The following is a 23,852-nucleotide window of genomic DNA, read 5'->3' as shown; positions in this document are numbered from 1 at the left end:
TTAGGGTCATACCTCCTGGGCTACAAGATCGGAGAGCTCTTCCATGTCTCTTTTCATGTAGTCCAGGGAGGTTCATCTCAGGTTGTTCACACCAACATGGACAATGATAGAGTCATATTTGTACTTGTTGTGGAGTGACCTGAGTTTGTGGGTTATGTGGTGGATCCTGGCACCTGACAGTAACCTTCTCCTTGTTTAGCATGGTGAGTGGGACATCAGTGTGCCTGACTAGAGTGTCACCCAACACACTGGTTATAGGTGACACTCTAGTCAGGCACCTGACAGTAACCTTCTCCTTGTTTAGCATGGTGAGTGGGACATCAGTGTGCCTGACTAGAGTGTCACCTATAACCAGTGTGTTGGGTACTTTGGTTTGCCTTATGGGCTTTGTTTTTTTGGCACACTGAGTCTGTGGGCTTTGTGTCATTTGGGTTGTGTTGGGGGGTGGAGGTTGCTTGCGTTTCTGCTTTGGAGGTCTCTGTTGCTTGAGCAGATTATTTTTGAGAGCCTCTGCGAATGTTTTTATGTTTGTGTGTGGATTTTGGTGGTGTAGGTTTAGTGGGAATATGTGATGAGTGTGGTGTGGTGCAAGTGTTCTAATCTTGACTGTCAAGTTCAGTCTTGGTTGGAGAGAGCTTTACCTCCAGTTTGGCTAGATAAGTGCATCTCTCACGGGTTGTGGTGTTGGGTGGTAGGAGGAGAGGGTTGTCTGTGTACATGAGGCAATTGCTACAGTGCCTCAAGATGCCCAGATTCATCAGATAGGAGAGAACACTGGGAGCTGACCCTTGGACATGCCTGAATAAAAAAACTACTTTCCTCTAGACAAGTGAGGAAAGTGAGTATAAGAGCTGTTTTTCTCTAAGCAAGTGAGGAAAGTAAGTACAAAAACTGTTTTCCTCTAGGTAAAGAGGAAGGTTCAGTGCTGTAGTAATTTGTAGCTTTTTTAGTGCTAACAACAAGTTCTGATCAAGTGCTGAGCACGAATAAACAGATTCAAGTGCTAAAACTAAGAATCTGTACCTGGATCTTGTGGTAGATAGGCTACTAGGGCTTACCAGTCCCACTGAGAAGCTAGAATGCTTCCCTCCAACACAGAAAGGCTTGGGGGCTCAGAAGCTTAGAAACAGTCCTGGATACAGAAAATCTGTATCTGGACTAGACTAGTTACAGGAAAGGTGGGTAACAAGGCAAACGCAGGCTTTTAAACCAGAAGTTGAAAAAGCTGGAAAAACTGCCCAAACGGCCAATAAACTACAATTTCTGGGCCAGAAACCACTCTTATGGTAGATAGGCTACCTAGTGCTTACCACTCCCACTGATGAGCTAGAAGGCTTCCCTCCAACACAGAAAGGCTTTGGGGGCTCAGAAGCTTACAAGCAGTCCTGGATATACAGTAAATCTGTATCTGGACTAGACTAGTTACAGGAAAGGCAGGAAACAAGCTTAGAATTTTTTTGGGAGAAAGGAGAAACACAAGATAATTCAAAATTAAGGACCTACGTGGCTTGCCCTTCACAAATGTTCTCTCTGCATTAGGTAGAATGAGCTAGTGACACTAGACTGGAATACAGCTGGGATAGAGCTGAACAGATGGGACTGGTAGGAGTGTCTGAAGTCAAAATATGATCTCACTGTACTCTGTTGAGTGAACAAATGAGATAGACCCAGGAGGGGTGTTCAAACACAAATTTACAGGAGGGGCGGGCAATTCCAAAGCCACCAAGATTAATACCAGAACAAGAACAGAGTGGGTGGGTGGGAAACTAACTGCAGAGACAGAGATAGACCACTGTATTCTATGAAACAATTAAATAGAAAAATAAATGACTACAGAGAGACACAGACCACAATATTAAATGAAACAATTAAATACACAGAAAAATAAAATACAGTACAATCTTTAACACTGCAAGTTTGTACTTAACTCCGCTAGTAATGCAGTTGATTGTAGGTATGTAGCAGAAGCCAAACAACTTGGATATTGAACAGTAATAAATTCAAAGATATGTGACTAACATTTATAAATACACAGAAACCCTCTAGGCTAAGAGTTTAACACTGAATATCAATTTTATAATGTAGAGTCTCTTTTTAGTGAAGACTTGTTTAGGGAAGTTAATGTTTATGGAGAGTGTGTTGTAATGATGTCTTTGTTTCCAAAATTTCCTGTCTTTATTTTGAGTCTTTTGGCTATTAAACAATTAGATTTGTTTTCAATTATTGTGTGTCTATTTTATTTTAATTAAGTTCCAAATAAGGGGGTATATATAGGGTGAACTATCCATTACATTGTTCTGAAGAAGTCCAAGAGGATGGACGAAAGCTCTTAACCTAAATTTATCAACCTTCCTGTTTTCTTCCCCAGCTTTCAAAACAAAGGAGAGTATATCATCCACCTTCTGAATGTTCGTAGGCAATTATGTTTCTACCTGGATAGAACTAAGTCTTGCGGAAAATCAGAAAAGCTGTTTGTATCGTTTCTTGATGTAAGGAAAGGGCAAGCTGTCACCAAGACTAGCCTTGCCAGATGGTTGAGAGATTGTATTTCCTTTGTGTTCCCTTCCAAGAACAGGCCATTACCAGGCAAAATCAAGGCTCATTCTACAAGGTCTATGGAAGTTTCTCAGGCCTTTTGGTCTAGATTGTCTAGTGATGATATTTGTGCAGCTGCAGCTTGGTCAAATTCCCACATCTTTGTTACACACTACAAGTTGGACATTACCTCCAGGAACAGAACTGCGTCTGGCTCTGCAGTGCTCCATAATATCCTTCCATGAGTGCCACTCTAGGGTTATTGTAGCTAGGAACTCTGTTCCACTGGTTGAAGAAGAATGACAGTGACAATATCAGATAAAGAAGTTATGTTCTTACCATAATTTTTCATCTGTGTTGTCACTGCATTCTTCTTCAACCTTCCCTCCTTCCCCCTGTCCATGACTATGAGAGTGGCCTGTTGGATGACTTCATGGGAACCACAGTTCCTGGTTGAGCTCCTGATCTTTATGCTTGATCTTGTTTTCTCTGGCATTTATAATGCCACCTTTTTGCATTGGTTGGGGGTGCAGTTATAAAGAGAATTCAGTAGACGTGTATATAAATTCATCATACAGTATACAGTTAAATTTGTTGTATTATGTAATGCCTGATTTTCATAAGTGGATCAAAGATATGACGTGGGAATATTTTAAGAAGTGGATAAGCCCTTTGAAAGAATACAATAGTAAATATGTCACTAAAAGAAGTATAATTAGTAGATAACTGGGAAAATGGCAAAATGGCAATTCCAGTTCATAAGGGAAGGAAAATAGTTACTAACAAAAAACAGTATTGGTTGGTAAGTCTCACCTGTACTGTTCAAAAGCATTAGGCATTGCAACCTTGACTTGCTTATAAATAAGGATATCAGTTAGTTGTTATAGTATAAATATAGACTGAGTTCTATAAAGCACTGCTTCAAATTATTTAACGACACAACTGCAGCTTAGGTTTATGTTGGTTCTTTTCACAGTTGGCTCATTTCTTTACTTCAGGTCTCAGAATGGAGAGCTAAGACATTTTTGCTAGACAATTAATAGGACGTATAGAAGTATGACCACAAACATAATAAGATACAGAATGCTGAGGAAGTTACATTCTTCTTCTTCTTCTTTTGGCTTTTTCCCAGTTAGGGGTCACCACAGTGGATTGTCTGTCCTCTCATGATTGGCAGTGGAGTTTTTTACAGTGTCGAGTTGCCAGCCCGGCGCCCAACCTTCCACAGAAGGCACACACACCTAGGGCCAATTTTAGTGTGTCCAGTCAACCTACTGCATGTCTTTGGGATGTGGGAGGAAACTGGAGCACCTGGAGGAAACCCACGAGACCCCAGGGAGGACATGCGGACTCCGCACAGAAGACACACCAGCCAAAACTCGAACCGGAGAATGTCTTGCTGTGAGGTGGCAATGCTAACCACTGCACCACCGTGGCCACCCGTTGAGGAAATTACATTAATAAACGTATATAGTGGAACACTGATATTATTGACATACAATCAAAGAAAGGAACTTTTCACTGATGGGTTTGTGTAGTCTTTTTAAATCGCTTGTCCTCACAGGTGTCAGTAAATAAATGTTTGTCAATTTCTTGATGTTTGCCAGTAATGTTGCGGGTTGGCAACACTGATCTATAGTGAAGTTCTGAATGCAGTGGTGGATGGTTTCAATAGCACTAAGGTCCTTTTAGAAAAGTTTCATAAGTATATCAGTAAGACAGGCACCATTGTCTAGCTAATATGCAACTTTTTTTCAAGAACCCAACTAGATTATTGCAAAGAGCTAGATTTTATTTTGTGAATTTATTGGGATGACTAATGTTACTTGGTTGACATATTTGTCTTTTCAACAGAGCTATCAAAGGGTGGTTTACAGTCTATCACAGAAAACATAGTTTTGGCAATCCTTACTTTATGGAAAGATTTGGTAACACAGTGCAAAGGTAAGTGCAACAGTCTTGTGATGTTAAACACTAAGTGAACTGTGAAATGTAAAAGCTAAAACTGCATACGTTTGTGACGCCCCTGCACTGGCCCAGTAATCAGGGAGCCTCAATCTACATCACTAGCACCAGTGAGGGATGTGCACATTGGGAGGATGACAAGTACACACACAGTAAAGTACAATTTCCATGAAGAGCACAGAGATCACAGTCAGTCTGGGGGCTGGTTTCTCCCTCTTTCTCCAGATCCCCAATAAGACTCCCCACTGACACAGCTATAGGATTAAGATCTCAGCCAAGTGGTCAAGCCAAAACTTCCAGCACCCTCTCTGTCCCACCAGTGCTTCGTGTTCCTACCCAAGTAGCTGACACACACACACACACACACACACACTTTGAGATTTGATTTATATGCAAACACACAGACACTCCAGGGGAAGGCTGACACAGGTTTACTAGCTATGCCCCCTTCTGCCCAGATTATAAGGTAGTTATCACTGCCACCAACCACCTGTACTTATCAGCTACTATAAGGCCCTTACCAAGGGTGACCAATCTTAATGTGTAATGTTACTATTATCCAAATGGTAAGTGTGACCAAGACTTTTAAGACTATTTATGAGTTGCCTGTACAGTGTCACCAAATACATATGCAAGTAATCTAAGAGCTTAAATATCTCTAAACAAATCAGCCACAATTAAAAGGTTTAAATATATTTAATAATAAATAAAAGAACAAGGCAATACTCAATAACTCAGCACAGTGACTACAGAGTTCAGAATCACAGAAAATATTTTAAAACAACATTGCAGGACAGTCTCAAATAAATACAGAAAACATCTAAACTAATCTCTACTATATTCCTATCTATATTTAAAATATACTTTTCCCTATTTACTTACTATTAGGAAGACAGAAGTGCTGAAGATGGATGTTTCCAGGTCCAAAGACAAATACAAAAATGCATATACTTTTCTCTGAGAGAGTTCTTAAATTACTATCAAACATTACTGCTGGGTCAGGTTTGGATGACATCACTTTTTGTCACCTGCTGCCAGTTCCCAGGCTAGCAGAAAGTTAGAATTTAGCTCCTTTGTGTAAAAAATACATATCTCTCAGAAGTTTGCCTAGAACTGGAAGTTGTAAAGCAGTTAAGCACTTAAACTTATTAATTATTTCTGTTTCAAGACAATGGAAAAACATTAGCTCTAGGCATCCTGTCTTCTTGCTGAGCTGAAACTGAGATGACACTGTTGGTTTGCAGGTTAACTGTGTATGTTGCAGCTTCTACCATCAAAACGTTCATTTGCATAGGCATATAGTTTATATACATTTCTGTCCTTTTCCAGTAGGATACACTGTGGTTACATTCTTGAAGCTCAGTACATAACATACAGTTCAACACACACTTCTGCACCAGTAGTTTAGTATCCACATAACATATAGATGTTCTTCGTGTTTCACTGTTGCAATCATCACATTTGGGTTATCCCTGCCAGGTTAGCTCTCGGCTGGCCCGAATACCAGTGGCTTAGTATTTCTGCGTCAGTTGCTGTCGCTTCAGGACTGACGTCAGGTCGTCAGTAGTATAAAGTAAGGCAGCTGACACCATTACATCGGTCTTTCTTGCCGCAGAGCCAGAAGCAGTTCGCACGAGTGCCGGTTGGCCACTACCTGAGTTTCGTCATCCAAATTGAAGCTGAAGGGGCCCAGAGCACGAAGTCCCATACTGTCGCTTTTGTGCTTTAAGCGCCAGAACTATATGTTGTCGAGCCCTTATTGTAGCTAGATATTTTCGCTTACAGTCCTTGAATTCCAATTTGGCTTCAGTAAGCCATCCGACAGCAGATTTGAAAAAATGTAAGGATAAAGACAGAGACGGACCGCACAGGTCCAAACCCTTCGGACAACACTTCCTTTAATCTAGTCGTCAGTTCTCCGGTCCTCAGTGAGGCGCTTTCACAACCCTTGATGCCCTGTTCTATGGATTCGCAGGCTACTACTGAGACCCTTTCGGAGTCCAGTATGGCGCAAAACTCTTCTTCGACTAAGGATCCTGCAGTTGCCTCTCCCTTGGATGGGTCCAGAGCCACTGAGCAAGCACTGGCTTCTGAGGAAGTACTTTGCAATACCGAATCTCGACACAAACCGACAACTTCTTTCGTGTCTACCGTTATTTTGAAAACTACTGAGTTTCTAAGGCCCAGGGTACGAACCACTCCCAAAAAACCGACGACCCAATCTCAGGCACCTGCTTCCTTGTCTCATTCTCAAATGCTTAAAATGTTGGATGACTTTATCATGCTTTCCAATGGAAGCCAAGCTACCCCTTCCAAAAGAAAAAGAGCTCTGTCCTTAGTAATTTTGTCTGAACAGGAGTCTGATGACTACGATGCATCTGAATATGAAGACGTGCAAAAACCCCTCTCTGCTTTTGAGGATTCCATTCCTTCAGCCTCTCCACCCGAGGACTTTTCCTTTGGGGAATCCTTTCATATACCGTAAGGGAGCATTTCCAATGGGAATATCAGGACTACCCTCAGTCTAAAAAGAGACTCAGGGAATTCTTAGATCTTCCACAGCACAGACCCCTGGCCATTCCCTCAGCCCTTGATGTTGTGGACGATGTTTTCCTGGAGTCCAGTTTGACTCCTGACACCCTCCCTCCTGCACCCAGAAAACCTGACAGTGTCAGTGTCCCTGACTCACACAAATTTCTTTTCAAAAATCCTACTGCTGACCTTGAGGTAATTTCTCAAGGGCCTAAAGGAATTAAAGCAATCTGCTAAGAATACCACCCCCTCAGATAGGGATTCCCGAGCACTAGACAGATGGGATAAAAAAAGTATACACCTCTGCTACCCTTGCTATCAGAGCACTAAATTGCCAGTTCCATATGCTAAAATTTCAGCAACATACCATGGAACTCCTCAAACAAAAAATGTCTTCCTTTCCTGCTTGTGCAGAATTTAAAGAGTTACAAGAGTTAATGCATTCTGCAAATCAAGTGACTAAGCACACCTTACACTGTGGTTTTGATGCCCTAGAAGCTTCTTGCAGGGCAGCAGTCACTGGTTCTGTCCTTAGAAGGCATGCATGGCTTAAGGAACAGCCCTTGCCAGACCATGTTAAATCTAAATTATTGGATGCACCGTTGCACAAAGACAACTTATTTGGCACTAAGGCAGAGGAGGTCTTAAAGACGGAAGAAAAAGCTAAATCTATGCAGACAGTTAAGGATTTCTTACAGGCCCAGCTACCCAGGTTCAGCAGGCATTGCCCCTCCAAGCACTGGTCCTTTCATACTCCCACCAGGACAGTTCAGCCAAGACCCCGGGGAAGCAGACCCCCCCCGCCAGACAGCAGCCACAGGTAATGCAGAGATCAAAACAGTGGAATTCCTCCACTTCAAAACCAGGGAGTTCTAAGCCACCCCCTCTTTGTAAGAACTCACAATGACCCCCCCCCCCTCCCTCTGCCCACCTTCTCTTACCCCTGGGAGGAAAACCTCTCTTTTCAAGCAAGCACCTGGGCCACCATTACCAACGACCGATGGGTCCTCAACATAGTGTCCCAGGGGTACAAATTATTTTCCACACTCTTCCAACCCCAAAGGTATTCCCAGATCTACCTCCAAACCAGCGGGCAGAGGCTCAAAAACAAGTCCTTTCCCTGCTCTCCATTAGGGCAATAGAGCACATTTCTGCAGAACAGAAAGGCCAAGGTTTCTACTCCAGACTTTTTCTGGTACCCAGAAAAGTGGGGACCTGGCACCCCATCCTCGATCTATCCATTCTAAACAACTTCTTGGTGATACCAAAATTCAAAATGCTCACCCTCCAGCAACTGCTACCCGTGCTCTCCAAGGATGCTTGGCTAGCCACCCTACACCTAAAAGAGGCCTACCTTCACATTCCTAATAGGAAATCATGCAGGAAATATCTACGTTTCAGGGAAGGATCTCTGCACTTTCAGTTCTCTGCACTTCCCTTTGGCTTATCTACTGCTCCCAGAGTTTTCACAAAATGTCTGGCTTCCACTATTGCGTTTTGCAGACAAAGGAATATCCAAATTTACCCATACTTAGACGACTACCTAATTCAGGCAGACAGTCAGGAAAAGCTGCTCAAGCACTTGGCCTTTGTAAAGTCCCTACTGACCTCCCTAGGGTACACAATCATTGAAAAGAAATCCAAGATAGTACCCACCCAAAAGATTATATTCCTGGGAGCAAGCCTTGACACAACATCCCAGATGGCATTCCTTACACCAGAAATGCAAACTTACTTGACAGCCTACTTCTCTCAACTAGCCACCAGACACCAGTTATCTGCAAGAAAAATTCTGCAAGCTCTGGGGTTCATGGCATCTTGCATTCTACACATGCCATATGCCAGACTGAATATGGGGAAACGTCAGTGGTACCTAAAAAGCCTTTGGTGTCGACACTCTGAAGACCTGGAAACTCTTATACCAGTGATACCTTGCCTAAAGAAAGATTTTCTTTGGTGGGCAGCAGCATGCTCCCACAACAAGGGACTACCTTTTTCACCACCCCCGCAACGCAGACCCTCACCACAGACGCATCAGACTATGCCTGGGGTGCACACCTGGACAGCAGGTGCATACAGGATCAATGGAGCCCACAGCTGTTAGCTGTCCAGCACACATTGACAGCTTTCAGGCCCCTTCTCTCCCCAGGGGCTCTCCTGATAAAAACTGACAACACCACTGTGATGTGGTATATCAACAAGCAGGGAGGGACTCACTCCTACCCTCTATGCAAGCTGGCCATGAACTTTTGGCACACAGCCTCTACCATGCAACTCCACCTGTTAGCACAATTCCTGTCAAGTTCTCTAAACTCTCTGGCAGACCACTTAAGCAGAAATCTTCTGGACCCACACAAGTGGCAACTAGACAAAAGAACCTTCACCCTAATAACTCAGAAATGGGGCCCCCCGAAGGTCGACCTCTTTTTGCCTCCCACACCAGCCATCAGCTCAGCAAGTTCTGGACCAGGGAGCATCATTTCATGGCTCGGAAAAGTGGATGCCCTGTCCTTCCCCTAGGTCAGTCTATCGGTCTGTGCCTTTCCTCCACTACCTCTCATCACCAGGTTACTGCTCAAAATAAGGGAGGAAAACCCAAGGACAAGTCTTATTGCTCCAGACTGGCCTCGCCAACACTGGTACCCACTGTTGTGCAGCCTGTCCCCACTACCACCATGGCATCTCACTCAGACCCCAACCCTCCTGACCCAGAGGGAAGGAGAATTCATGCATCCCCAATTGCAGACCCTCAGTTTGGCAGCCTGGCTTATTCCCTGTCCACTGATCAATCTACCAACCTCAGTAAACAGGTTCTAGATGTTATACATGAGGCCAGATACCCTAGCACTAGAGAGTGTTATGCTGACAAATGGAAAAGGTTCTGCACCTGGATTCAGGTTTAGGGAGCCGATAAGGCATAGCCCTCCCTACCTCTCATCCTGGATTACCTAGCTGACCTGCTACACAGTGGTCTCTCCTTTTCCTCTTTTAAAATTCATGTCTCTGCTATCTCTGCTCATATTCATACTAAGCAGCCCCTTTTCTCACACCCTCTGATCAGACAATTCCTAAGATGGGCTAGCAACTTGAGGCCACCCGGAAGAGCACATACCCCAGCTTGGGACCTTAACTTTGTGTTGGAAAAGTTCACCCTACCACCCTTTGAACCAGCATCTTCAGCAGAGTTAAAATTTCTCTCCTGGAAGACAGCTTTTCTTCTGGCCATCACTTCAACCAGAAGAGTCTCCGCGCTACAAGCACTCATGGCTATGAAGCCCTTCATCATCTTCCATGCTGACAGGGTTTCACTCAGGACTAACCCATCCTTCATGCCCAAAGTGGTGTCCAGTATGGCTCTCAACCAATCCATTCATTTGCCCACCTTTTCCCTTAACCCACAAAACATGGGGGGAAGGATCCTGTACATTCTAGATGCCCACAGACAGCTCAGATTCGATCTAGACAGGACCAAATCCTTCAAAAAGTCTGATCAATTACTGGTTAGCTTTGCAGCAGGGGCAGAGGGCAAAGCCATCTCCAAACAAACAATTTCCAAATGGATAGCACACTGCATCCATTTCTGTTACAAGCAACACGGAAAACCTCCCCTTATGGGGGGTAAGGACTCACTCCACCAGAGCAGCCTTCACCTCTGCAGCTTTCCTCAGAGGAGTCCCCACCAGGGACATCTTGGAGGCTGCTACCTGGACATCTGTTCACATTTTCACCAAGCATTACCACCTGCCTATCTTCTCCAAATCCATGGCAGGCTTTGCCACTGCAGTCTTGCAGGGCATCATAGCCAGCCCCTAGTCTCCTTGACTGCCTGCACCCTTTTCCTCAGTTTTGGGAATCAACCCAAATGTGATGACTGCATCAGTGAAACACGAAGAACGTGGTACAGTTGTGTACACTTAGTGTAAATGTAATGTAGATGCTAGAGTGTATTCACTGTTGCAGTCTTGGTTTCCCTCCCTCCCTCCATCCCCCTCTTCTTTTGCTGTCTCCTTACAAAGGGGCATTTTGATATTTACTTTCTGCTGGTGGGGTTCTTCCACCATAACCTGGCTCTCACTAAGGGGCTCCTGACAGGGCAAGAAAAACTGATGTAATGGCGTCGGCTGCCTTATTTTATACTACCGATGACCTGAAGTCAGTCCTGAAGCGACAGCAACCAACGCAGAAATACTAAGCCTCTGGTATTCGGGCTGGCTGAGGACTACCCTGGCAGGGATAACCCAAATGTGATGACTGCAACAGTGAATACACTTGAACATCTACATTTATGGTAAGTGTACACAACTGTACTTTTTCTTACATTTGTAAGACAAGCCATCATATTATTATTCACAAATGACATGATTATTTACAAAATTCCAGATAGGTGCACTAGCAGTGTCACATTTATATATAAATCATATTAATATTTTGAAGTGACATCTAATTATTTACAAAATTCCAGCTAGATGGGCTGGCAGCATTTTGGTTTGTCACAGTGTAGTGCAAAGAAAGGTAGATGAAAGGAGAAGCAGACTCCGCTGTTGTGTAACTAATTATATAGCTCTGCCAGTGTTTTCTACAGTATACTTTCCTTGATCTGTGGTTCTCCAAGCACAAAGACCACATTCCTGAACTATTTTCAGATTCACAAAATTGCTTTGCTATCTAATAAGGTGTGTGTGTGTGTGTGTGTGTGTGTGTGTGTGTGTGTGTGTGTGTGTGTGTGTGTGTGTGTGTGTGTGTGTGTGTGTGTGTGTGCGTGTGTGCGCCCACATTGTGGCATAGCGACTTCAGTTTGCATTGCATTTGCTAAAGGGAATGTCAGAGAAGGAAACTACAGAGATGTTCTTCATTGGATCAGTGTTGCACTATCTGTAAATACACAGGATATATCTGGTCAAGGTTCAGATGTCCGGTCAGTCTGTAGAGCTTTGGGCACCTTCCTTGCTTACTGTATGTCCACCATTAGCACAGGATTATATGCCTTTAAAAGAGAGACATAAGGGCTTGCCAGAAATAAGAACTTTCTTGATGTATGTACACGTATGCAGAGTTTTTGTCAGCTGTGTGGTGTCGAGTATCAGTGGTCTGCTTCAGCAACAGTTATAGCCTGATGAGTGTCCCCATTGGGGAACCTTCCTTTTCTTTGGAAATGTTTCTATCAAGACTGGTTACGTCTGTCAAGAAGTGTAAATGCCGTTGTGGTAGAGAAGTCCTTTCAAGAAAACCCATACATCTGTTTTGTTTAGAGAAAGAACATCAAGTAAGGTCCTGTCAGATTTGCCTTTCATTTATTCCTAAAATCATAAAGTATCAAATTAATTTTCCGGAGAGTAAGTGCCTTGGGGATTTGGAGTGTGTAACCGTGGTGACAGACTCCCTCAGCAGACTTCCCCTGTCAGAAGAAAAAGAAAACGGTGAAAGAGGTTTCTGAAGAATCTTGGACATCACACTCTTCTGTGGTTTGGACCTGATGTCTCTGCAGATGTGCTTTTACAGCTATTGGACCATTAGTTCAGCTTTCCTGGTCCCTTTGACATGACCTCTCAAGAGGACAGTAAGGCCCGGGATTTAGGCATATCTTTACAGACCATACATAGAGCAGTTCTGGCCAAGAAGGGAGAACCAATAATTTTCTGTGAGGTTGAGAGTAGTATGTACCAAGTGTTGGTGAGGGAGGACATTGTTGGGTTTCTTATGGAAGTTGGGCCACTGGATTCTCCCCTTAAGTCCCTAAGGCTGGAGAGTCCTAAAAAAGAAGACACCTAAAGCAAAACAAAACTTTTGTCCCCTTCTTCCACCTCGCTATGCAGAAGGCTTCCCAAGGAGATTTGTATAGTTTTACACAGTGCCTGTTTAAGGCAATCCAGTCTCTCCAGCCTTATCTTACAGTTTCTACCATGGTTAAGAGATAAAGCTCCCCCTCTTCGTCAGATGAAGAGGATCTTTCTGAATCAAATTTTGGAGGTCTGGACTTTGCCTCACAGTTATCCTCTCCTACTTTGCATGAGTCTGAATCCAAATTCCCCATTGAAGAAATGTCCTTTGGGGATAAAATTTCTAAAATGAAAGAAATTTTTCAAATGGGAGGACAAAGGTGTTAGAATATCAGAAGAGATATCTACCGTTGTCTGTTTTTGTCTGTCCAAACATGTGGGTTGTCATATCCGATGGGATCCGACCTTGGTGCTAATCTTGAAGGTTGTCAGTTCTGACTCCTCCCCTTCCCTCGGTTCCCTAGGTTGCACTTCGGATATTTAGATCTTGTTTGCCATTCATATGCACCGGACATGCAGAGAATTCACAGCAGTATTAAGTAGGATTTTTCCAGTTATTTGGTAGCTATGCTCCCTCACTAATTCTTAGTTGTTTAACTAAGATTTAATAAAGATATATGTATATGTGTGTGTGTGTGTGTGTGTGTATAATATAGATAGAGAACTATTGGTCTAGTAGTTTCCTAGGTAAATATTAGGCCTTTCTATCTTCAGTATTCTGTACAGATTAGTGTTTTACTTTTCACTGTTTTTTTTTCTAAAAGTGTTTTTACAGTGTCCGAAACTACAGGATTTAAAAAAATGTTCAGAGTGTGGGCACAATTTATCTTAGGACCCACACTTGCCTACTGCCTCGGTGACACTCACCTAGACACAGAATGTGCATCTTGTGCAGCCTTCTGTGCCAGGTCCCTCCAGACTCAAAGGGACAGATACATACAGACTAAAAAAGAGAAGGAAAAATCAAAGTCTAAGGATCAAAAGAAAGGGAAAGAAAGGAAAGGAATAAATCTCCTTTGAAATCTTCAAAAAAGAGATTTCCAGAACCAGCAACATCTGTCAGATCCAACTCGAAGAGTAGCAGAAGATCAAAATCATCTGCCCTTTGGCCCCATTTTCCATCTCCTTGAACCAGTTATTCATAGGGACAGATGAGTTCCAGGCCTCAACCACCCAAGATAATCTTGATCTCCTTCAGTAGCATCATCCACTCAGTCATCTACAAGCCTTACAGAGCTTGACGTCAACAAGACGATGGGGAAAATTTCTGAGGATGCAGCTGCAACTTGGGGTTATGCCGGCACCATCCCCTGGGAGGATAATTTTGGCCATCTTACCCCCACATACAAACGTCTGCACCAATCCAACCCTTGGCTTCGGGTTTATTGGAACAGTAGCTCCTCTGTCAGTGCCAGAACTTCTTGCTTCTTTGACACTAACTTCATCCCAATCTCTCTTGACTCCGATTCCTTTGGATCAGGATGAGACTCTGAGTTGAAGCTTTGGAGCTGAGCTGTAGGGGAGTGAGTGGATGCTGAGGTTCACAGAACTGTCTATTCCCCTTGGGATTTCATCTCTAGATAGCTTGAATCTAATATCTGCTTTGGAGCTGACGGTTGTTGTTGCCAAGCTATCTATTTCCTCTTCAGAGTGGAAGGAATCATCAGTGCCAATAGCAGCCTCAGCTTTTGAGGCATTTGAAAGGGTTTTGGCAACTTCCAAATACAAGGTAGCTTCAAATAGTTTGGTTCCACCCAAACCCAACCTGCATTCCACTTCTTCACATCTTCATCCGATCGTACAGGGACAGCTGGCACCAAGGGTTTCTGAAGAAGTCTGCTTTATCAGTTCTGTGTCTGATTCTGACTCTTCTACTGAACCCCCAGAATGTGTTCCCAAAAAGCACACATGCAAGTGGAAGCATCTAGACTAATCACAGGAGACTTTCATGGAAGGTACTGACTGAGAGGAAGGAGAGAGCTCCCTCATTCCCTCTCTGAGGACATCTACTTTGGGGACATCTTAGAATTAATGAAACTGAGAGGGGTGGACATCCCAAGACCTGTCTCCAGATAAGTCAGTATTCTTGGAAACCTTTTGGTTCTGGAGCAAAATTGTCCCGCATAATACCACACATTGATCCTCTTATTGATCTGTTGGCTCAGTGAGTGTGGAAGAACCCTGATGTGATGGAGTCCATACCAAAGAAAGCTGATCACATGATCTGATGTTGTTAATCTTCATTCATTCCTTACTGATGGGTGTCAGTTCCATCCTCAGAACTGAGTCGGCCTTATACCAAGCTCGCGCCAGCCAAAAACTCTCGAGCTAAGCTTTACCCATAGTGCCCTTCTCCCAGTTACCTCAAATCTTGTTTGCCACATTGCCGAAAAGCCATGTCAAGCCAGCTCTGGAGTAAGCCTAAGTAAAGAAATGTTCTAACTATTTCTGAGAATCCTTTTCACCTTTCCATTTAGTTGCTAGTTTACCCTTTTTCTTGGAAATTTTTTTTTAACTTCTTGTACTGCTTGTTTGTTACCTTTTTGATGTATTTCTTCACATACCATTGTTGGTATCCCCTCTCCCTTACCCTTGTGGTAATTTTCTCTAATACCTTTGTTAGTATTTCGTCTCCTTCCTTCTTAGTCCTTTTAAAAAAATAATCTTTCTCTATCCTACATCTCTGTAGCCATGTCAGAAAAAAAGGGAGCGTCTTGTTTCAAACAGTGCGACCAGTGCAGCCGTAAGATGCCGAATTCTGATTCTCACACATCTTGTGTGTATTGTCTGAATGTACCTCATTTATCTGCCCAGCCTCCCTGTGATATTTCTTGAGGGTTCAGTTGTAGAACCCTTAATGAGAGACAAAACAAATTTATTCTGAAAGGCCTTCTTAAAACACCCTTTTCAGAGGCTATCTCTGCACCAGAGGGTTCACCCCCTCCAAGCAAATCCCATAAAAAGAGATCACAATCTGTTCCATCTTCACCCAGTGAAAAATCAGAGGAACCCAAGTCCAAACACTTAAAAGTGACTACTGCACTGAAAATGACCTCTGCGATACCTTCTACCGTGCCATCTACTAAAATTGTGGCATCAGCACCGAGTACTACAGCACCGACAGTGCAACTGCAAATTTTGTCGCCCTTGGTACCGTCCAATGATTTAACTTTGGCATCGACCACGGCACCGTCTACAGCCTTTTCTAGCCCAGAAAAACTGACTCCTCTTACTCAAGCCTCCACTGAGACTTCAGTGCCGTTGGAGCCTCAGACCCGATATTCTCCAAAGGTGGATCCCTTTCTGGGGCAGCAGTTTAGCCCCTTCCTAGAGCAGCCCAACTCCCCCTCCGGAATAGCCACTAGATCAACTAGGAGCCTTTTGGAATTTGACGTGGTGCGTTTTGTTGATCAGCTGCTTACGGCTAGAGGGATTACTACACAATCCAAAACCCCCCTCCCATTAGAAGTTGGGGGTACTTCTCCAAGGACTCCAGCTCACTCTACTCCTTCGACCTCGGAGCAGGCATCGAAGACTCTGGAACTGATGTCTGTTCCGGTACCCATGACTGCGGTTCCACTGGTGGACCTCACCATGGTTTTGGAGTCGTCCCTTTGGCCTTTGGTTCAGTCGGAACTGAGGCTTTCTCAAGATCACGGTTGGACTGCGACTTCTCTGGTTCTGGGAGCAGCTTCAACTTTTTCTATGGCGCCATCCTCTGTTAACATGGGCTCTCACGGTACCAGCTTCTCTTGAGACTCCATCCCTGAGGGCTGATTGGCTGGAGCGGGGTGTGACCCCGGTTCCAAGGTTATCGTTCTCGGTTCTGGGCTCCCATCCCTCTTCAGGTGAGCCTGCATTCCAGGCGATGGAGAGGGCACTTGCCACTATTGGCAAACTGTCGCCGTTGGACTACCCATTGACTCTTCCTTCTCAGCCGCAACTGACACAAGCCACCATTATGGGACATCGAGCACAAGAGCTTCAGGAGACCCTATTGCAGGGTGCCCCTTCTCCTAATTCCTCTATAGAAACCTCCCTTGAAGAAGGACCTCAGAAGAAATCATGCAGGAGGAACCACGTTGACTCCCCCGAGGAGTCTCTCACCGAGGATACGGACTATGATGAAGGGGAAGGGTCCCCACGATCACCCCCTGAAGATGTCTCCTTTGGAGACATCCTTGAAATCTTAAAACAGAGGGGTGATTGGAAGCCCTCCAACCCTTCCTCTGAGGAATTCATCTTTCTGCAGGCTTTTCTTGCTCGACCCTCTACCTCTTGGGTGATTCCACCTGGAGACGAGTTGATACAGCTTGTGGTGCAGAGGGCTTGGAAGAATACTGACACCGTCAAACCTATCCCGAAGAGACCAGATAAAATTTTATCACCCCTGGAAGAGAACCCACACTGATCTAAGGGCCTTCCATTGGATGCTATGGTGGTGGCGGCTGCCACGAAAAAGGAGCTTGCAGAGGAGAGCCAGACGGTCCACTCACCTAACAGGGAGTCCCGGGCAGTGGACTGATTAGGGAAATGAGTGTTTATGTCATCAATCTTTGCTATTAGGTCCTTGAACTATCTGGCATATTTTACCAGGCTCCAAAGAGATCTAGTTTCTAAACTATCTGGAACCTTAGGAGGACAAGTGTTTTGACGAGGTACGCGACAAAGTTGCCTTGCAGCTATCAACCCTGAAATCTGTATCTGACTCATCCATGTCGTTAATATTGCATGAAACCGAAGGGGCGACTAGAGCTGCGGGTTCAGGTGTAGTCATGAGAAGCCACACCTGGATGCGCCTGTGTGATTTCGCGGACCCCTTTAAGCCTTCCTTCCTTAATGCTTCTGTGGAAGCATTGTCCGGTATGCCACGAGATGCTTCAGCTGTGGAACCTGCGGATGTCTCTACCTTGGATAGGTCCGGAGTCGCTGTGCAGGCACCGGCTTCTGAGGGTGTATTCAGGCCTATTGACTTGCATTTTAAACCGACGCCATCTTCTTCTTCAAGGCCTAAAACTCGATCCATGCCTAGAAAACCAATGCCCAGACCGCATGGTCAGGCCTCTATGCCTAAAAACAAATGATAAGAATGACTGAAGACCTTATTACTTTAATCAGGGGAAGCCAATCTTCCCCTTCTAAGAGACCTCAGACTGAGTTTTCTTATGATTCTTCTGATCAGGATTCTGAAGTTTCTGTTTCCTCTGATGACCAGGATTTACCTTTATGTACCTATAACTATTCTGATGCAGAGGACTCTATTCCCTCTGCTTCCCCTCCAGAGGATTTCTCTTTTGCTGAAACCTTGCATGCTCTTAGGGAGCATTTACGCTGGGAAACCCAGGATTACTCTCACTCTAAAAAGAGGCTTAGGGATTTCCTACTCCTGCCCCAACATAGGCCTTTAGCTATCCCCCCTGTACTGGATATAGTTGATGCCTTTTCGGAATCTAGCTTGGCCCCTGACTCTTTACCTCCTGCTCCCAGAAAGCCTGATAGATATTACAAGGTTCCTGGCTCTCACAAGTTCCTTTTTAAAAATCCTACTGCGGATCCTGAGACCATTACGCAGGGGCCCAAGGGCATTAAGGCTACTACTGCCAAAAATCCTACCCCCTCTGATAGAGATTCCATGGCACTGGATGGATGGGGTAAGAAGGTATACACTTCTACAACCTTAGCCATTAGGGCCTTAAACTGCCAGTTTAATATGTTAAAGTATCAGCAGCATATTATTGGATTGCTTCAACAGAAAATTATGTTGATTCCTGACTGTGCTGAAAATAAAGATTTACAGGATTTAATGCATTCTGCCGAACATGTTGGAAAACCTACTTTGCAATGTGGTTTTGATTCACTAGAGGCATCTTGCAGGACTGCTGTCACTTTGTCTGTACTTAGAATGCATGCCTGGCTTAAGGAGCAATCTTTGCCAGATCATGTTAAAGCTAAATTGCTGGATGCTCTCTTAAACCAAGACCACCTGTTTGGCAACAAAACAGAGTAAGTACTTAAAAAGATGGAGGAAAAAGCTAAATCTATGTAAACTGTTAAAGATTTCCTGCAAGTACAGCCTTCCAGATTTAGTAGGCATTGGCCCTCTAAAAATTGGTCCTTTCCTGCCTCTTCCAGTCCTTCAGTCCAAACCCAGAACCAGCAGAACACCCAGGCTTCAGTCCCAAGTCACCCACAGGGCTAAGCAGTGGGGGGCTCCCACTTCCAAAGCAGGGAGTGGTAAGACTCCCCCCCCCCCCATGGTAAACTGTCTCAATGACTTAACTTTAAATCTTCCAAGCCCTGCACAACTGACTGTTCCCTTAGGGGGGGGCAGATTGCCCGACAAGCAAAAAATTGGGAACTCGTTACCCAGGACAAATGTGTCTTAAATATAGTTTCCCAAGGATACAGATTCCACTTTCACTCCTTACCAACCCCAAACGGTTGGCCAGACCTACCCCCAAATCAGTGGGCAGAGGCTCAAAAGCAAATTCTTGCTCTCGTAAGCATCAGGGCTATTCAACCTGTTCCAGAAGAGGAAAAGGGACAAGGTTTCTACTCAACTTTTTCTGGTGCCCAGAAAAGACAACTCCTGGCGTCCTATACTGGACCTCTTTATCCTAAACTCTTTTTTGGTGATCCCAAAATTCAAGATGCTAACTCTTCACCAGCTGCTTCCTATGCTAGGCAAGGATGCCTGGTTGGTAACACTGGACTTGAAGGAAGCCTACCTGCACATCCCAATAAGGGAATCTTGCAGAAGATACCTATGCTTCAAAGCAGGCTACATGCACTGTCAGTTCTCTGCACTGCCCTTTGGCTTATCTACTGCACCCAGGATATTCACAAAGTGCCTAGCTCCAGTCATTGCATTTTGCAGGCAAAAGAAATATCCAACTGTATCCATACCTGGATGATTGTCTAATTCAGGCAGAAAGCCAGGGCATACTATTGAATCATCTGGCATTTGTACAGAAATTGCTAACTTCTCTGGGGTACACCATAAACGAAAAGAAATTACATCTTGTACCATACCAACAAATTGTATTCCTGGGAGCAAGCTTGGACACATTTTCTCAGATGGCTTTTCTCACGCCAGAAAAACAAGTTCATTTAACAGCCTACTTCAAACTACTGGCCACAAAGACCCAGCTATCTGCAAGGAAAATACTGCAAGCCCTGGGGTTCATGGCCTCCTGCATTCTTCTAATTTCATATGCAAGACTGCATATGAGGAAACTACAACGGTATCTAAAAAGCCTATATTGTCAACATTCTCAGGATCTAGAAGCAATGATTCATATCATTCCTTGTCTACGGATAGAGTTCCTTTGGTGGGTAGACGCCTGCCACCGAAACAAGGGACTGCCATTCACTCTACCCCCTTCTGCGCAGTGTGTGACTGCTGGCACCATGGCACCTGCCTCAGTCACCTGCCCTGCTGTCCCAGCAGGAGGGCCAGATTCTGCACCCACAGCTTCAAACCCTGAACCTGGCAGCCTGGCTAATTACCTGATCTCTCCATTACCATCCCTCAGTAAGCAAGTGTTGGATGTCATTCTAGAGGCAAGGAGGCCTAGTACTAGAAAATCCTACGCTGAAAAATGGAAAAGATTCTGTTCCTGGAACCAAACTCTGGGGACGGCAAGCAGATAACCCAAATGTGATGACTGCAACTGTGAATATACTCGAACATCAACATTTATGGTAAGTGTACACAACTGTACTTTGTCTGGTATATCAGCAAACAAGGGGGAACTAAGTCCTACCCGTTGTGACGAGAGACCATGAGAGTGTGGCAATGGGCGATAGCTTCCAATCGCTTTCTGATCGCAATGCACATTCCCGGGAATTCCAACGAGATTGCAGACAGACTGAGCAGATGTATACTTCTGCCTCACGAGTGGTCCCTCAATCAAACCGTAACAGTGAAGATCTTCAGCCATTAGGGCCAGCCTTGCTGCAATCTTTTCGCCTCCCCAACAAACTACAAGTGCAGCAACTATTTTGTCCTGATCCCCCCACAGGGGGAGTCCCTGAGTAACACTCTGATTCATGATTGTCCCACGGGACTTCTATACGCTTACCCTCCTCTTCCCCTAATCCCAAAGATCCTAAAGAAAGCGCTCCAGTTGAGAAGCAAAGTGATCCTCATTGCACCCTATTGGCCCCATCAGGTATGGTTCCCCTTTCTTTGACCTCACATGCTAGACAAGCCTTGGATCCTGGATCCAACTCCAGATTTGATCTCTCACCCCCAAGGGTTGATTCACTCAAACATAGCCAGTCTCAAACTAATGGTTTGGTTTCTCCACTTCCATTAATTGCCAGGCAGAACAATCTTTCTGTGACATTATTCTGACTTTGCACAAACAATCCACCAGGAAAATTTACCGTAGTAAGTGGAAAAGATTCTTAATGTAGTCCAAACAAAGAAAATGTGATACTTATTCAGCTCCAGTTACTACAGTTTTGGACTATTTGTCAAATTTTTTCAAAGCGGGAGCTGCAGCATCAACCATCCGTGTTCACTTAGCTGCCATCTCCAATTTTCATGATGGTTTCAAGAACTAAATTTCCCGTCATCTTTGCAAGACTTTCCTAAAAGGGATTTCTCATATTATACCTCCCATTAAGGAACCCACCGAGCCATGGAGTCTCACATTAGTTCTTCAAGCTTTAACGCAACCCCCTTTCGAACCTGTTGCTACCTGCGATGGAAGTCCTTATTGCTAATGGCCATTACCTCAGCTAGACATATTTCCGAGCATCAGGCCCTATGTATTAAATGTCCTTATATAATTTTTCATAAGGACAGAGTATCACTCCGGACAAATCCCTCCTTTCTACCCAAAGTTGTTTCAGATTTCACAGTAAACCAGTCTATTGATCTACCAGTTTTCGTCCCTAATTTCTCAAACAAAGGAGAATATTGCCTTCACCTGTTAGATGTACATAGACAATTGAGATTTTATCTTGACAGAACAAAGGAAATTCGCAAATCAGACCAATTGTTTGTATCCTTTTCAGGCCCAAAATTGAGGAAAGCTATTTCTAAAGTAACTCTATCCAAATGGCTAAGAGACTGTATACTCCTGGTGTATCAGCATCCAAAAACCCCTATACCAGACAGAATCAAAGCACATTCCACCAGATATGTGGCAACTTTAATAGCTTTTCATTCAAGGGCATCCATGGACGATATCTGTGCAGCTGCAACATGGGCTCCCCATACTTTTCTCTCTCATTACAAATTGGATGTGGTCTCCAAGGGAAGAGCTTCCTTTGGTTTGATGGTGCTCAGGAATATTCTTCCATAGGGGCCACCCAAGACATATAAGGTAGTTAGGGACTGTGTCCTATCAGTAAGGAATGAATGAAGATTAACAACATCACATAAAGAAGTTATGTCTTACCATAACGTTCCATCTGTGTTTTTCATCTTCATTCATTCATTACGTCCCACCCTCCTTCCCCTCCTAGAGGCTCCTGGGGGATTGTCTTGGTCCAAATGTCACTCTAGGGAACTTGCTCAGATATAGCCTCTGCTTTTCTTGTCACAGTCAAACTTGATCTGAGGTAACTGGGAGAAGGGCACTATGGGTAAAGTTTAGCTCGAGTTTTTGGATGACAGGAGCTTGGTATAAGGCCAACTCGATTCCGAGGAAGGAACTGACACCCATCAGTTATGAATGAATGAAGATGAACAACACAGATGGAACGTTATGGTAAGACATAACTTCTTTTTTTCTGCCCTAGATGATGGCCCACCTGTAGATGCTATGATGGTGGCAGCAGCCACCAAGAAACAGCTGTTGGAGGAAAGCTCTTCTGTTCATCCTCCCAGTAAAGAATCTAGGGCAGTGGACAGATATGGAAAGCAGACCTGTGCGTCAGCGATGTTTGCCCTCTGATCACTGAACTGCCTTGCTCACCTAACAAAATTCCAGAGAGACTTGACAAAACAGATTTCTAGGTCACACTCAAGGGTATTGCAAGTGGATGTTCAGAACACAGTGGACTCCCACTTTCCACTATGTAATCATCTTCTAATGTGGTCATTGTTTTGCTACTGAATGCAGCTGATGGCAAGGCCAGAGCAGCAGGAACCGATATCACATGCGCCAACATGCCTGGATGCAACTATGTGACATCATGGAAGGCTTCAAGTCATCCTTCATTAATATCCCCTACTATAGTGCACCTTGTTTGGACCAAAAGTCAAGGATACATGTACCAGGAGTCAACAGGATGGCAAGACTCTCTGCAATGGGAGTACTTTTCTCTGCCCCTCAAAAAACTTTCTCTAAGAACAGGAGATTGAGGAAGAAGATGTAGTTTCGCAAGTCAGAGTTCTTTCCATGACCTCCAAGGTGCCAGACCCTCCCACGGCAGAGGGAGAAGTAATTTAAACAGATGACACCCAAGAAGCAAGGTGAACTGCAAAATCAAGGCTTTCAAGGTACTTTCTAAGAGAGAGACTTTCAATGCTCCCGAATGGTTGTCCTACGTTTGCACTCTGGAGGCAGTCATAGGGCATCTCTTGTTACACCCTCTTGTCTGGCAAAAGATAACAACAGATTCATGGATGCTAAAGATAGTATGCAGAGGCTATTCAGTCCCCTTTTCCCTTCCACCCCGGGAAAGAAGAAAGCCCCCTATGTTCCACCTAGTCAATGGGCTTAGCAAAGGTGATAGATAAGAGTAGTTGAACTGGGCCCCCATAACCAGTTGGAGCCCAACATGTATTCCAGGTTCTTTTTAGTGCCCCCTAGGGTGTTCATCAAGATTATGGCAGTAATAGCAGCGCACCTGCCCTACCAGGGATCCAGGTCTTCCCATATCTAGATTCTTGGCTTCTCACTGCCCCCATGGAGCATCTCCTGCTCAGACACGAGGACCATATACTTCAGATGATTCTGACCTTAGGAATTTCAGTAAACCTACCAAATTGTCAGCGGACTCTAACTCAGATTATAGAGTTTATTGGATGCTGCTTTGATACCAGACTTCAGATAGTCAGCCTTCCCCATCCAGGGTCCAGTC

General features: G+C 44.4%; 1 protein-coding gene across 1 annotated transcript in view; it reads left to right on the top strand.

Moving 5' to 3' along the window:
• The window catches only part of LOC122816149 (hexosaminidase D-like), a 922,622-nt gene that overhangs the window by 824,072 nt on the left and 74,698 nt on the right, over nt 1-23,852 (top strand). Inside the window, exon 12 of the mRNA XM_044088904.1 lies at nt 4,390-4,479. Within this exon, the coding sequence (XP_043944839.1) occupies nt 4,390-4,479 (90 nt within the window). The remainder of the gene's footprint in view (nt 1-4,389; nt 4,480-23,852) is intronic.

Source organism: Protopterus annectens, chromosome 12.part0 (genome assembly GCF_019279795.1).
Source record: "Protopterus annectens isolate FY-2018-M chromosome 12.part0, PAN1.0, whole genome shotgun sequence".
In the NCBI taxonomy this organism is placed as follows: Eukaryota; Metazoa; Chordata; order Ceratodontiformes; family Protopteridae; genus Protopterus; species Protopterus annectens.
The sequence above is the reverse complement of the archived record's forward strand: the minus strand, read 5'-3'. Positions and strand labels throughout refer to the sequence as shown.